The 16,929-nt window shown below is 36.5% G+C and overlaps 1 protein-coding gene across 1 annotated transcript in view; it reads left to right on the forward strand.

Moving 5' to 3' along the window:
- ULK4 (unc-51 like kinase 4) overlaps positions 1 to 16,929 on the forward strand; it is a gene marked incomplete at both ends in the record, with an annotated part of 202,619 nt that overhangs the window by 74,636 nt on the left and 111,054 nt on the right. Inside the window, 3 exons of the mRNA XM_080611269.1 lie at positions 2,098 to 2,149; positions 2,249 to 2,393; positions 8,067 to 8,159. Of these exons, the coding sequence (XP_080467395.1) occupies positions 2,098 to 2,149; positions 2,249 to 2,393; positions 8,067 to 8,159 (290 nt within the window). The remainder of the gene's footprint in view (positions 1 to 2,097; positions 2,150 to 2,248; positions 2,394 to 8,066; positions 8,160 to 16,929) is intronic.

Here is a 16,929-nt window from a genome sequence, read left to right on the forward strand (position 1 = left end):
CAAGGTATTGAGTGAAAGGACAATAAAATGACATGTAATTCAATACTGATAAATGTCAAGTGACACACATGGGGAAAATCATTCCAACTGTGCCTATGCAGTGTCAAGCTGTAAACTATTTTAACTGTTCTGGGGATCTCTTAGCATAATTTTTCTATAAAAATGATACCTTTATGCTCAGCAGTAATCAGAAAGATGAGATTATTAGAAATGACTAGTAAAAGATCAGGCAGAAAAGCAGAGAACATCACTACACCCTGGTAAGTCCATGGTGCCCTCAAGCCTTGAATACTGAATGCAGTTGTGGTCATTCACTCTCAAAGGGAATGAAGCTTTACAAGAAAAAGTGCAGCTCAGTGATGTGAGGAGGGGATGAAGGATAAAAACTTCAGCTTGGAAACTAAAGATTTGAGAGTACAGAATTATGAATGGCATGGGAAAGACTAATTGGCGATAATTATTTGTGGTTTACATAAAACAAGATTAAGTGGCTATCAAGTTAGTTGCTTTAAACTAAACAAGGAAGTGCCTTTTCATACAGCATAATTGAATTGTAGAATTCAGTGCTGTAGGTATTGCACATGCTAAAAGTACTAGTACATTTAAGATAGGATTGGACAAATACATAAGAGAAAAGGCTAGCAAGCACTATTAAATGCAAAAATACAGATTTAGCATCAGATTAGGAAACTTCTTAACACAAGAATTACTTTACTTGAAACTAGATTTGTGCTTTATGCTTGGTCTATTTTTCCTACTCTTTTTCTACTCATTTCCAGTTGTCAGGAACAAGATATATAGTATTATCTATGTAGGTGTAAAGGCTATTTGTACTTGCAGGAGTAGTTTTACTTCTATACCTCAAGCAGTCTTCTACCTTTTTTATTGAAAATATGTAACAAAGACAATTTTTGGTAGGTTTTTCAGAAGAGAAAAAAGACTAAATGAGTCCATTAATGTCACAGATTGATTTAACAAAGACCACCAGCAAGCAATGAAGTAATTGCTAACTTCATTCAGTGACCCCTTTTCATACATACTTTCAGCTTCTGTAGATGTTTCATAATAGCAGCTGCAGAAATCTAGAAATCCCACCTTCTGGCATTAATCACTGAAAGAAAACACATGGAGGATTATAACATAGTCTCGTTACACCAAATCCTGTCCATGGTGTAGCAAGAACCTGCACAGTAATTTTATTTGTATAAGTAAATCCAAGAACAAGCAGTGTATCCATGATGCTTACTTAAAAGTTTTAGGGCTGTCTGTCCATCCTCTCCCTAAAACCAAGGGATGTCCTGTCTAAATAAATTATATTTTACCAATGACTTAAGACTTAGCAATTAATTCTCTTATACAGAATACTAATAATACATTATTTTTATAATATTAGATATGTAAAACTGACTTATAGCCAGGTTTGCCATAAGTTGATTTCAAATGGAACTAAGCTGACTGGTTCTGTGACAGATGATTGGGTTAGGGTAGCAATACAGTCATGGACAACAAATAGTTGACTGCTTTTTGGTTGTTTTTTTCTTTCCATATTTAAATAGTAAGTCTGTATATTTAAATTTCAGTGGAAGACTGTTTATTATCAGAGTGGAAGAAGTTAAAATTTTATGAAGGCTCTATTAAAGCTTAAGGATATTTCATTAGAAGTAGTACATCTTTCCTGATGTATTTTAGTTCTATGCAGGTTTGGTTTAGGACATGTCTTCTGAACTCTATTCAATGATTAGTTCGTGGATTAAAGCATCAGGATTAATAGATATTATAGTACTTCTTTCTTGATACCTTATATGTGCACCAAGTTCTGTATTTTAAATTAAAATTCACTCTCAATGAACTATACCAAAATAATTGTTGTTTTCTAGATAAAAATGCATTGCTATCTGTAACTTCATGGCAGTTTACCAGAGAAAAGTGAACTTTGTGGCTTTATAAGTGTAACTATAGATGCATTTCCATGATTATTCGTCCCTTTGATTAAGGGCTCTAGCAGTGGAATGAACATAGATAATATAATGTATCTCTCTTCTGTTTTTTTTCCCCTGTGAATAATCTAAGCCAGCTCTTTCTAATTCTCTGTTTTAGGTTGAAGACTGTATCCTTCCACCACTAGTTTCTCTGGTTCACAGTCAGAATGGTAAGTAGATAGGTGCAACAGTTACAGTTTCCATGAATTCCACATTTTGTTTTCATTAGACTTCAGTGTGGTCACATTCTTGGCACCTTTATTTTCAAGTGGAATGGAGACTCTTCAGCTTGCGGTTGCTCGCAGAAACCACATCACTGCTTTTAAGCCACGAGGTCATGGCTGAGGAGAAAGAGGAGAGCCTTGACTCAAACAGCAAGCTTCTGTCTCTCATTAGAGATTCATTGCTGCCTCAGTAAGTATAATATTGCTTCTGTAATGAGGAATAACTTGATACTCAATCCATTTTGACAGCATATTTGTTTTAACTACTCTTTTTATGTTTAAATAACAAAATGAAAAGAGGAATAGCAATTAAGTGCTGCCAGAATTCTCTGCCTAATGTTTCTCTCCTAGGTTTATTTAGTACTTTGTATACACAACACAAACACAACTTTGTGCAACACTCACTTCTGATACTGTGCCTCTGGCTGCTCTTGGAGTGAAACAAGTTTCGTCTAGCTTTGGGCTGTGATTTTAATACTTCTCTTTGTTCTGCTAATAAAGTGACAACATTGTAACAGCAACATTATTTTGTCTATTTGGGATATTGTGTCCTCATGGAAAATGTTCTGAAATCATAGGGAATGGCATGTAACTTTTAATAAAGGATAATAAATAGGATGGGTTAGTCCTCCATGATCCACCCATGGGTTATTGCCTCTGGATTGCTGTTCTTTAGTGCTGCCCTAAGCAACAGAAAAACCCTCCAGAAGAGTAGATGAAAACTACAGCCTGTGGGCCAGGTGTGGCCTGGAACTTCATTTATGTGGTTTGTCATCAAATGAGGCCTGTCATTTCAAACTCATTGCAGGTGGGCATTAAGACAAGCTTTCTGTGTTATGCACATAGATACTGTGAGCTAATAACACCTGTGAGTAGAGGGAAGGAAAGCATGAACACAAGACCAGTACAGGAATGATGAGTCATCATTTGGACAGTTGGAACTAGATGTTTTTAAAGTCTTTTCCAGCCCAAACTATTCTGTGGTTTATCTTTCACATTATTGTAATAATGCTACGCAATGTGTATTTTCATGTGTACTCCACAGAAGTTAATAATTCTAAATAGTTAGCCGCTCTGAGTGACAAAGTTGTTCCCCACCCCTACATTAGGCGACTGAAGGGTGGACGGATGGATGCTGGATGATGATCAGAAACACAGTGCCTTCCCCAAAAATGACACTGTCTCTTGCTAATTGTCTAATATTCTTAAAGTTTGGGGATCAAAGTTCTGTCTATGCAGGATGTGTGATCTTTGCTATGTGAGAGAAAATGGGAAGGAAATATTAGAACTCTACAGGGAAGCTTATTTTCACATCTTTCTTCACATTATTTTTTTTTCCCCTCTGGGAAATAGGGAGTTCATCAATATGAATTAAAATGGAAAGTGGGAATATTATTTTAAAAAATAGAGTATATGCAGTATTAAAAGCTGTCATAATTTTCTTCAGATAAGGGGGGAGACCTGGAGTCAAGCAAGACCAAATTCTGTCCTTGCTCCAAAACTTGCCATTTGTAGTCATGCCCATCTTGTAAAGTGTTTCTCATTGAACTGGAGGGTGTGGGGGTCATGCTGATTACAAACTAGAAGGAGAAGAGGCAATATACTCCTGTCTCCAGTATAATTAGCTCAATTGAGTGGGAGGGCTTTTTGGTCTGAAACTGAATGTGATGCTTTTTAGGGACTTCACCTGTGCTATCTTTGCATGCATTGCATTACAGATGTATGAAAAAGAGTCTTGAAGTAGCTCAGAATCTTGATTCCAGGTTTTAAATATTTTCTGAGTCAGTTTCTTTATCTCATCAATACAGATGGCGATACTTGTATTTGGAAAACCATTTGAGATTATCTCAAGAAAATATTAAAGTTTATGATATTTGGAATATATTGGAACTTGATTTAAACAATTTTTACTCTAGCTTAGGAGGAGAGTAAAACAATATGTAAATCTTCTAGTGGTTCAGAAAGAGTTAAGTAGTGCCTGCATGTTTAATACATTACTTGAACCTGTGAGTTGAGCTAGCCTGGGCTAAATACGTTCACCTGTGGAGAGTAGGTAATCAATGCAGAAGGGCCAGAGGGAACAAAAAGCTGGAGGAGGGTTTTCTGGGGAAAAAAACCCCTCAAAATTCAGTTTGAAGAAGACTCAAGAAGAAACTAAGGAAAGACCAAGCAAATGCTTTGGTCTATAAAAAGACAAGAAAGGTAAGTTTTGTTCATCAATATTCTAGGTATGGGTAAGAAAATATTGATGGGAGGTAGGAATGAATCCACATACACTCTCTATTGTTCTCAAAAGAAGAATGCAAAGAGATTTGGCCTAAATCTAAAGAGAAGGGAGGTCTTAGATTCAATGTAACCTGCTTATAAAGGTAATGTAAAGCTCTTTTCCATGAAGTAAGAATTGCTTGAAAACTCTGAGATAGAAAATGAAGAGGCAACTAGCTTGTGTTTGAAGGTTGAAGAGGTGTTTGCTGATGTTGTTTAGTTTTTCTGTTGCTGGACAAAGGATGGGACAGAGTGTGACTTGGCTGGAGGACAGTCAAAAGGTGAGAGGCAATGGTTGCTTGTTCATGGGCAGTCTGTGTGGAGAAGTGTTTCAACCCCTTTTGATTCTATTACTGAAAGCTGTTGAGTATGGAAGAGAGGGACATCTGGGTTTAACATGTAATGTTCTAACAAAGGTTATGGTGATTATCATTTGTCTCTGTAATTCATTCCTATAAATATCTTCCACAAGTCAATTTGTTCAAATGTAAAACTTAGCCAGGAAATGGAGTTTTGGTCACTGTGCATGAAATATAGTCTTCGTTTTGAGATAAGTGCAGGAATGCAGTGGTTACTTTTTTTTCCCTCATCTTTAGCATCGTCAATAAAATGGTGCTTCCATTAAACATTTGTGCATTTGTAAATCAGAAAGTTAACTTCTTCATAGAATTTTGATCAAATGGAGGTGTTATTATCATGTAGTGTTATTAAATTTCAGTTTTCTGAGCATTTCATAACTAAAATGAAACTTTCAGCTATAAAAAGGGTAGAAGGCAAATGCCTTGTTACATGTCCAGATTTTTTATCAGACATTGAACCATCAGCTCTTTTTAATTTGTAATATCCCAAATTATATATAAATTGACATTTGAGTCAGAAACTGCAAAAGGAAAGGATTGTGTAAATGAAGTTTTATTTCATTTGAAAGATTGTGTAGCTTGTTCATAGTAGACTGCTAAGCTGGTTCTGCAAGTAGGAAGTCCAGGATACTTGATATAATTTGTAGATAAAATGTTCAGTCTCTTTTAAGAGCTTAAGAGAAACCATATCCCCAGGTCTGTAGTTCTTTTCACGGTTTCTTATAGAGAAAATTGACAAAATAACTCCTTGCAGTGTAGTACTGAGAGTTTATAGAATCCTTATAAGATGCTCTCTAAAACTGCTGTTGCTAAATTGGTTTGTGTTTTGAAGGGGCAGGGAAATCATTGAAGGAACTCATTAATTTAACAAGGTATCTTAAGCACAGAATATTTTCCGTTTGGAAGAGATTCATATATTCGTAGCTCCTAATGGCCTTTATTCAGGCAATGTGTTGATATTAATTGCCAAGACATTGAGTTTAGTAATCTGTGTTTGCACAGGTGGTATTTGGTTTGATGAATCAGTGCACTTTCTCTTACAAATATGCTTTACTGGTATTATCCTTGTGGGAGAGGAGAAAAGAGTTTCAATAAAAGGAAATAAAGTGAGACTGGTTCTTGTAAAACCTGAAGGAATTAGGATGCTAAGTCTGCACAATAAGAAGTCTCTAAAAGTGTAGTACATAGAAGGCTTAAAATTGTTTAAAGTGGACCCTGTTTAGGGAAGGTATTGATGTGTTTATGGTAAAACAAGCATAGTTTCACATTGTTTATAAACAAGCAAGTATCACATTTTTGAGCTGGAATGGATGATTCATTTATTATTACTATTGGGAATTACCATTTTGAAGACCTAAATCCATATTTTATGCGCAAGCAGATGACTTTTGGCGCTTGAGTCACCTGATAGCATCTTTGCTTGCCTCAAAAGACTTAGCCATAGATTACGAAAAAAAAAGGCCAATAGCCTCATTATGTTTGGTAGAAATATGTACTGCTGTCATGTAGGGCTTCCAGGATCAGGGCCTACTAACGTATTGCAGTATTTTCTTCTTTTATGAAGAAAGAGACTTTTTAATTGCCAGTGGGAAATAGTTTTCTTTCAGGAACTGAAATCTGTTATTTGTAAAAGAGATTTAATCACTGAAGACATAAAACAAACACTTCTAATTCATTAATTGTGTCTTTTCTCCAATGGGGTTTGCAAGTCTATGGCAGCATATTCAAACTAATGTGTAGTTGCCATGACAAATTGCACATAGGCTGTGTGCTTGTGTAGGAATGTAAGCCTCTGTGAAGGAGCTCCCACAGGCTACATCACCCTCCTTGTCTTAGACTGGTCTAGATCGAAGATGTGGCCAGAAAGCATCACGTATCCTTCTAGATTCCCTTCCTATGTAAATCAGAGTGCTGAGCTTTGGTGTTGGGGGAGAGAGGATCTTCATTGCAGTGAAGAGCTAGCTCACAGCAGGGTGCATACCAGGTGCACCCAGGTGACAGGAAGGGATCCGGCAGCACTAGGGGTTCACAAGATGGGAAGAAAATTCTTTATTCACTTGATTCCATCCTCTCCCCTATTAGAACACAAAAAAGAAAAAAATGCAGCAGAAGCACAAACCATGATAACCTACCGTATTTCCCACAAACATCCTTCACTTGTACTTGGTCAATTCTTCATGGTTTTCCTTTTACAAACAAAGAGAATCATGCACACAGTTCTATTACTTCCACGTGGTTTGAGTAGCACTATTTTAATCAAAGACAGTGTTTTGGCATGGCCGAGTTTGTAGGGGGTTTTTATGCGTACGTCTTTCTGACTTCCATCATTGTATCTTGTTGCCATCCAGACACAATTTGAATTAAACACAAAAAAACTAGCCCTGTTTGCTGGGTGGGCGTTACTGGAATGTTAGCAGCCACAGCAAGGTCTGGTTTGGGTCTCAGCAGCCTGTTTTCCCTTACCCAGATTTCCATGAGGTGATGTTTGGAAATGTTTCATAGATGTTTTACTTGTAGTTTTATCATCGCTGCCATAGCTCTCAATAAATATTGTTTTGAAGTATTTTCTGTTCCATAATACTTAGAGAATGGGAATATGCTGTAGTTAAAACAGTGTTTTTTGAAACCTGAAATAAACCATAAAGCTCAGTGCAAGTGATGTACAAGTAAAATATTTCCTTCTGAGAAAAACCACTATGTAAACAAAATATAAAGCTTAATCATATAGAAGTTGGTTGATGGTCTTCCTGAGCACCCAATAAATCTTCTGCCTAATATTTAGAGGCTCAGTTTCTACTTATCTCTTTAAAATTAGATTTTTTAAAATACATAAAAAATATGTAACTGAGATAAATCATGTGCATATGGACAAAATGCATGTTTTATAAATGTTTCAATATAATTTTTATTGATAATGTGTGTTTTAGAAATAGATATAATTAAGTGTTAATGTATTAATAGTAAGTTATATTAATTATAATGATATATTATTGCATTTTATAATTGTAGATCTCTCTGAAAAAATTCTTTTGTTAATGCTGTTTTTAAGGAGAATCTGATGCTGGTTTTCAAATACTGTACCTTTATTGCTTTGTACAGTTCCAAACAGTATTGTAATTCCACTGTGGTATTTATAAAGTTTAGAAATGGGAAATGATGAATTTTTAATATCAGCTTTTTAGCACTCATCTCTTGACTTTTATTCACTGTCGCTACCTCTTTCCCCCTTTCCTTTTCAGGTATGAGCACATTCTGATGGCTCCAGACCCAGTACCAATGTATGCTCTGAAACTCTTGGTGGCCCTGACTGAACACAGACCTGCTTCTGTGAGGTGATACAACTACACATTCTCTGTTGTTCTGTCTTCTTTCTGTTTCAGTTTGGGTTTTTTCCCATTAGGAATTAACAATCATAGACTCATAGAATGGTTTGGGTTGAAAGGGACCTTCAAAGCTCATCCAGTCCAACCCCCTGCAGTGAGCAGGGACATCTTCAACCAGATCAGGGTGCCCAGAACCACATCCAGCCTGGCCTTGAATGTTCCCAGGGATGGGGCATCCGCCACCTCCCTGGGCAACCTTTGCCAGTGTTTTACCACCCTCGTTGTACAGAATTTCTTCCTCACATCCAGCCTGAATCTCTGTTTTTTCTAACCATCACCCCTCGTCGTGTCACAATAGGCCCTGCTAAGAAGTCTTTCCCCATCTTTCTCATGGTCCTCTTTTAAGGAACAGTAACTTGGTTCTCGCTGTTGTACTTCTTCGACTAGCGCTTAGGACATTTAGAAAATCCTTGCAGAGTATTTGTTATAGGACACAATCTTCTGACTTTTGTCGCAGAGTCTGTAGCTCCTCCAGGCTTGCATTTCATCCACGATATCTGGATGGATGCTTTCTCCTGTGACTTACTTTAATCAAATAAAAATAGTGGTAGTAAAAAGGCTTTAAAATACCCAAATGTTAAATTAGTATTTACCTTATTGTTTCCACATCTTTCAAAAATAGCTGTTATTAAAATAATTAAGGTGGAATTTTGGGGAGGAGGAGGGCTCCTGTGTTTTGTTTAGTTTGTTCCATATAATAGCTTGTTCTCAGACGTGTTAACCTAAGGCGTTCTCCTCTTCCTTTCTTTCTCATTTCTTTAATCCCACCATTTTTCTTGTATCTCCCACTTGTCTTTCTTCTTCCCATCCCCTCAGCCTTTTCCTATGTGTTTCCCAATAGAGGCATCAACATTTGAGCAGTTCTTATTTTAGCACTAGAAGGGACACAGATGCTCTCCAGTCTTTTGTTTCATTTCGTCATAGCTGATACTGTCAATCAGCTAACTTGTGATATCAGTGGGAAAACATTAGATCTCCTTTTTACCTTTTTTTCCCCTGACACTTCTGTTTTCTATGTCAGGTAGTTTTTTTTCTATATAGCAGAGACACAGATACTCAAATATTGTGATATTTTTAATGTCGTACAAGCTTGTGATAAAATACTGCTAATGTGCAACAGATACTTTGAATGCCTTAATATTTTTCAAGAACACAAAGAAATAGCTTGTCATCTCTGCCACTGCTGCACTGATGGGGTCGTTTTTAACATTCTGTATTTTATTATGGGAACTCTTCCACTCTATTACTTTTCAATTTAGCGGTGGAATATTCTAGTGATATCCCATTAATGTGCTGCAAATCGCATCACTCACGAACATAAGCTCCAGCTTGTGTAAAATGGTAGCTGTAAAAAGGACTTTAATGTGTGTCATGTTTCTGTGAGAACATGAAATATTTGGACGTCTGATCATATGAGCATCCAGGGGAGGAAAATCCAGCTTTAGAGAAGGATGAGAGTTTTCTTGTTTTCACCTTAATGGTTTAGAGTATTTATGAGTTAGGTGTTTCCCTTATATACCTGTTTTTATACCATGCAAATATTGCTGATACAACTTCATTTAGAGTTTGTTTACTAAGAAAATAGCAGATACTGGAAGGATGAGATTTGAACAGAATTTTGTCCATCATAGAATCATAGAATAATCTGGGTTGGAAAGAACCTTAAGATCTTCTAGTTCCAACCCTTCTGCCATGGGCAGGGACACCTCACACTAAACCAATCAGTTGCCTACTTTATACTTGCTCCAAGCTCTAATGGTCTGACTTCAAGAGTGTTCATAATACTCTGTTGTGACTTTCCTAAATACCTACTGCCTTATTTTCTTCAATAATTTTCAATGATTCATAATAAGAAATTGTGAACTTTAGGACCAGTGTGAGAATTAATAGCAGAGTTCATCTTTAGCTAGTTTGAGACTGAAGATTTCTAAAGGAAATCACTGGTATTAAGAAAACGTGTAGCTTCATTAATGACTGTCTCTGGACTGCTGGGAATTTGCATTAATTTTTTTCTCCTATTTTAATTACTCTTGCTGGATTGTGCTTGTGTAAGGTAATGTTGTAGGAACTGAACCTCTCACAGTGGGAGCAAATGTCTGCAGCAGGGTGAGATCTGATTTAACTATGTAAAGTCCGTATTCTAAATGAGCAGTATCATAAGACACCTTCTCATTCGTGAGTTTGTGAAGTTAATGTATAGTTTATATGCCTGGATAGAAAGACATAATCTATTTGTAAAGGTTTGGTTTTCCTTTTCCTTTGAGTTTTCTACACTGTTTTCTTGTGGTCTGTAGTGATCACATTGCTGGATTTTTCTAGTAGTAAGGAGGAGTTGATGTGAATTTCTCAGTTTCCATTAACAGGGTAAATTGATTAGCTCTTCTGAAAAGTTTTGATTATTGTAAGGTGTTTTATGCTCCGCTACTCTAGGAAACTTATACTGGATCATGATTCTTACCTTGGCTCTTGCTCTTATAGATAAGGTTATGAAATGTAGCTATATATTTAGCTGCGTGCTCTTTTATGCAGCTACTTCACTTGCCTTTAGTCAGAAACTGGCATTAATATATCTGAAAGCTAAGCACCCGAAACTGTGGAGTCCATTTTTTATGGGTTACTAAACCAGACATTTTTGGTTGCATGAAAGGGAGGAAGTAAAGAAAATAGAGTGGAGGTGAAGGGAGTGTCAGATAGTGCATCAAATCATCACAAGAATGGGACATATTCCAGCATTCTGTTATTAAAGTCATTTCCTGAGGGAGAGAAAAAAATAATTTAGAAATTAATAGCGTGACCCTCTTTAGATTTATGGTGGCTTGAAGGACAGGGGAGCAAATTAAGGAACCTTCCCCCCTCCAGTCCTTACTGTATATTTCCTAGACAGACATTAGGCACTGCCCTAGGAAAGGGGAAAACAGAACAGGAAGGTGCTGAAGAGCAGCAAAACAATCTGCTGCTTCTAATGCCGCAGATGCATGTGAAGATGATGGATGGATTAACCTCGTACACTGCAGCAGATTGTCTTGACTAATTAAAATAACTCTTTATCACAATGTCTTTGAAATCACCCAAGAATGGTCCAATTTTCAAACTTAATTTATGCCACTGTTCGCACCCGTGAGTTATCAAGATCATTAAAGGCACATTTTAGAGTTGAAGTTAGTAAAAAATTGATCCTCTTTTCATACATCATGGTGTTCTGCATTAGCATTTTCAGTATTCTCTGAAATAGTCTATCTAATATCCGTGCCCTTAATGTCAAAAACCAATCAGTAAAACAAACAACCGCAAACCTGTTTGGAGTTCAGTGTGGTGCTTTTAATTGGTTCATGTTGGTAGAGTTGTGATTCAGTTCACACCAGTGGTTAGCATTTGCATGGATCATCTCTGAACCTGCTGTAGTTTCTTTACCATTATACTAAAGGGCTAGCACTTCAGTGCTTTCTTTCCCTGCTGAATTGATTAATGTAGGCTTATATTAATTCCTTTAAAAGCACTTTGTTCTTCCCATTAGTGGTTTTAATGTCCTAGCTTTAGGTTGAAGTGCTCCCTTTAAAAATTAGATCTATTTCATCTAAATTACTTCCTAGTTTTATGTGTTTTCTTGTTTTCTGTGATGAATATAAATAAAATGCTATGGAGTACTTCTGGTAACAGGTAAGCTGAGCTGAACAGTAGAATGTTAGTACATGTTAGCCATGTACAGCATAGTGAGAAAATCACAATGTAGATAGAGATTGTCAGGGGATGATAGAGTTTTATTAGAACTTCGAGGAGTATTTATGTAGATTTCAAACCTGATTCTGATAGCAGTAGTTTCACATCTGTGAAAACGGAGTTTAAAAATCCTGATTTTCTTGTTTAGAGAAATTAAATACAAAATATAACCTGCCAAATAATTCAGATGATCTTTGCTGTTCCTCTTATTTGGTATAATATTTGTGTGTATGGTGCTTCATTGAATAACATTGGGTAGGAAGGCTTCCCCAGTAACAGACTCTTGAAATGTTGTGTGTCAGCTAATAACACTGTTGTCAAGTTGCACGTCATTGTAATTCATATTAAAGGCAGTGGCCAGGGTTCATGATTGTAAGAGGGTTCTCATAGTCTAGTCATGCACTGCCTGTAATACAACACAACTCCTTAGTCTTAGATTTGTTAAAGTTCCCTTTAGTAAAGAAATTAGCTATTAACCTTAAGCCCGTAATTTTGTTCCCTCTTTCATGTTGCTTGTCAATTGCTGAATGTCTAAGTTTTAAAAATGTGAGGCTACTATTTGATGTTAGTGTTAAGTCAGTTATTGAAAATGTCGTATTTTAAGGGTCACATATTTACTCTTGTAATGTAAAGCATTAAACAGAAGAAGATACCATTCATTTGTGGTTATTTCTATTTTCAGTAGTGAGGTTTTGCCATTAAGAATATAAATAGCAAGTAAAAACCAAGCAGATGATGAGGAAGGGTCAGCTGGATAGGGTGACATAATTGGAGCTGCAGACTCAAGTGAGTTCAGTTCTGCCACAAATCCTCTGTTCACTGTGAAGCAGATCTAAACCAACATCCAGTCCATTGTCTTGTGTTCAACAGATGCCCAGAGACTGTAGCAAGACTACAGGAAGAAGGAAAGCGAGTGGCAATACTTTCTGCAGGCTTTCTCAGCCCCCTGTGACTTGTTTTTTTGAAGCCATATAAGATGACATGGTGTTTTCTAGCTTTTGATGAGTAATATTCATTTAAGTGGGTTCAAAAAGATATTTTATACGTAACTTTCAGCATTAATAATCTATAGCACAGTCACCTGTGTATGAAGATTTATTCTCTGTAGAGGTTTTCTTTGGATTTCTTTGTCTAATCTGGCACTTGCCAGATGTCAGCTTTGATGCCATCAAGTTCTTAGGTTGTAAAAGAAGCACACACTACTTAATTTCTGGTGTATTGTCTCCTTTAGCTGTACCTTTTGCAATCTGAACAGTCCTGCCTATTTTTTAAGAGCTTTTAGATGGGGTCTGTATAAAATACTTTTGGAAAGCTCAAGAATATGGTATCAACCAGCTCTCCTTTGCCTGCATGCTGACTGTCTTCAAAGATCTCTTATGGATTTGAGGATTTGACATTTCATCCCTTTAAAATAAATGTTTCGGTTTTTGTTCTGTGTGTGCCCACCAGTTCTGTTCTTCAGAATAGCTTTGACTCATTTGTACAGTTTAGCATGTCTGCAATGCCCAGATTTTCACCCCCTGCATTCAAATTTTCTGATAAGTTAGTATCTGGTAACATCACATTTTCTGTCTTTTAAATCTCCTATGAAAGCAGAGAGTTTTGAACAAGGTACATACTAAAGTTAATAGCTATACTCTTCTGAACTCTTGAGTGAGTGCTGTCTGGTCCTGGTGATTTGTCTTTGTTAATTATATCCATAAGCTCAGTTTGGGGCAGGTGACCATATGACATCTGAGAATTGTTTAGGTTGCAAAAGACCCTTAAGATCAAGTCCAACTGTTACACCAGTAACTGCAACAGTAACCCCAGTTGCCAAGTTGTCCACTAAACCATGTCACTAAGCACTATGTCTACAGGTCTTCTAAATACCACCAGGGACGGTGACTCCACCATTGCCTTGGGCAGCCTGTTCCAGTGCCTGACCACCTTTTGGGGAAGGAATTGTTCCTAATCTCCTGTCTAAACCTCCCCTGACTAGCTACATTTTCCTGGAGAGAGGACTGGGATTAAAGAAGAGGTTTAGAATCTCTTCTAAGAAAGATATTTGGTAACTGTTAAAATTAAACACAACAAACACCCAGACCTACCCTTTTGGAAAGGAAGTGAGTGATGCATGAGTCTGAGAGTCCTAAATGGGTATTGATTACTGAATGTGGAAGATAGGGACGTTTTAAGCCTTCATATTGGCTAGGTCAGCCAGATCTCTGCTCAGTGTTCTGAATATTGCTAGTCCAATTTTAGGTGCATATTCTCCACATATGTGAAGATAGATACTTTTATTTTTTTATGACTGGAATTTCTAGGACCATGAGATCCTTGTGCAGATCCAACTCAGAGATGCTGCTATTCCCCAATGTTCTCTTAACATTTTCTTGGTCCATTTGTCTCTGGTCAGCCATCCCTTTTATCAATTCAAAGGGGTTTTCATTTTAAGTTCAGTAAGACTGGGAGGGAGGGGATGATATGTGGAAGGATTTACAATGCTGCAGACTCTATTTTAGAATAGGCTCAAGCCCACGTAATGTCCTTTATGCTGCTTCTTTCTTGCTATGTCATGATCTGCAGGAAATGTCAAAAGGGAGGAGTCTCAAATGAGTTAGTTTGAAGGTGTAAGGCCTACTTGACCTTCCTTATTTAGTGCATTGAAAACACAGTAATATAGCAGATGGGCCTGTTAAGGTTTACACCTTACAGATCACCTTTAGAAAAACCATATGGATTCAGAAGCTTCCATCAACGTTATCTGAGTAACAAAGCGTTGGAAATCTGAGGTGTAAAGTGAATGCTTTGCTGTCTTGGAAATAATCCAAGGTTACTGGTAGAATGTTGATTTTGCTGGTGAATGAGGTACCCTCATTCTTTCATTTAACAAACTGTGTTTATAATTTCATAGGGCTAAGAATAATAACCACAAATCTTGGTTGATGTAAAAGACTAACTCCAATTCTTATTTGTGCAAATAGTTCAGTGTAAAAACTTTCAGTCATGTGAGTGCTTAGCTATAGAAGGCTGGAGCAAGAAACAGTTGCTTGACATCCTATTGTGTTTTTCATATCATAGAGTATCTCATGTTGGAAGGGACCTCTAAGGATCATCAAGTCCAACTCCTTGCTCCTGACATATCTCTAAGAGTGTATGACTGAAAGTTTTTTCAGAGTTGTCTTAAGTTGTCACATATCAAATCAGTTAAAATTATTTAGCAAGTTATGACTTTATGTTTAAGGAACTTGGGGCTTAAATCTTGACTTTAAAGTTATAAATGCACAAATGCTTTAAAAAATAATAAAAAAGGCCTTGAAAATGTTTGAGAGATGGTTGAAATAATTTTGTAACCAGTGATTGATTTATTAGTGATATCAGCAATGTGAATTGGAACACTAGGGGCTTAAATGTCAAATCCTTGACATCGGAGTGAATGAGGAAATTCTGTAATCTCAGCAGGGAAGAAAATAGGGGGCTATTGAAAAGGGCTTGAATATGTATTTTTAATGTGTTAAACTAATTCAGTTCTTTTAAAGCTAGGAGGAAGCATAAATTCATAGGTGTCAAGAGACCATGAAGGTGATACATAATGGAAATATGAATAGAAACTTTCTCAAACAAAATATCCCTCAGGACTTAGTACTCAAGGGAAAGAAGTACAGGGGTTTTTAATCAGATGTTTTTAAGGAGCCAGATTTCATGTAATGTCTTTTAAAAAGTGAAACAAATATTTCATGGGGAAAAAAAAACCAAAGGCAGGGGATGGGTATAATTCCGGTAAGGTGAAGATTTTATGTTGGCACTGAATGTGCAGAGCAGCTGCAGAGGCTCCAACTTTGTCAGGGAGCTTCACACATTTTTATTTGCATCTATAATCTTTTTTGCCACTCAAGTTTTTGGTCATAGTATTTTCTTGTTTTATACCATATTGGAGGTCTGTAATATTCAGAGCTGATAACACATACACTGCACTTCTAATGGCTTTAAACATTTATTATCATTTTCATGCCTGCATGCAATTACTACTTCACTGACTGGGAATCATTTTGTATTATGGTTTTATACTAAAAAGGCAGGACATTTTAGTTTAGGATTGTTGGTTAGGTTTTCTATACTAGTCGTGAATAGGCAAAGGTAAAATTGTAGGAAATTAGTGAACCACAATACATTGTGGTTTAGATGTATCAAAAGACAAATATTCCTCTAAAAATAAGAATTTTGAAGCTGGAAACTGAACAGGAATTGAAATAAGGCCTGTTCTCTCTCGATATGCTTGCTGATGACTGGGATTGTTCTGACACCCTCTCAATAAACATTGCAACAGTTTTTGAGCTTATGCTGGGTTTGAAAGTAAAAGCCTTTCATTTCACCATGTGACTGGTAGCTATTACCAGTTCAACTGCTAATACACAATAAAAGCCAACATGCTATAGATAAGTACATTTAATACAAATCTTCATATTATACTTACTGAAAATAGTTTCCTTGAATTTCACATAGTGTGACAGTTGTAGCAAATACTCGAGATATTTGAAAGAAGAAATATTCTACTCAGATATTTTTCTTCTAGTGGAAATGTTTATTTCAATTCTCGAATCTTGTTCCTTTATATGTATGAATAGGAGTTAGCCTTTCTTTGTTTTCCATGTTCAATATTAATTATACACTTGTGAAAGGTGTTTAAAATGGAATCATCAAATAATGGTGATGTGTATCTGTTTTCCATACTGATCTATTCTGATGTGTTTATCTTCCTTTTCTGTCTACTACAGAAAGTAAAGCATTAAATAAAAATCTAATTATTCTACAGCCAACATAATTTTCTGCCAGCAGAAAGGCCAAAAGTCCTCTCTTCCCCTTTGCCCCTGAGTCATTTGAAATTGAAACTATTGCTAAGAAGCTTTAGGAACTGAAACTGAAGAATAACTGTTTTCAAGAAAATTGACTTGAAAATAATTGGGACCCCTAAAGATAAGGTTGCTAGATTTTCTCCCTGATGTGTTTCATGGTGAACACC

The sequence above is a fragment of the Psittacula echo genome (genome assembly GCF_963264785.1).
Source record: "Psittacula echo genome assembly, chromosome: 2".
NCBI classification, from domain to species: Eukaryota; Metazoa; Chordata; class Aves; order Psittaciformes; family Psittacidae; genus Psittacula; species Psittacula echo.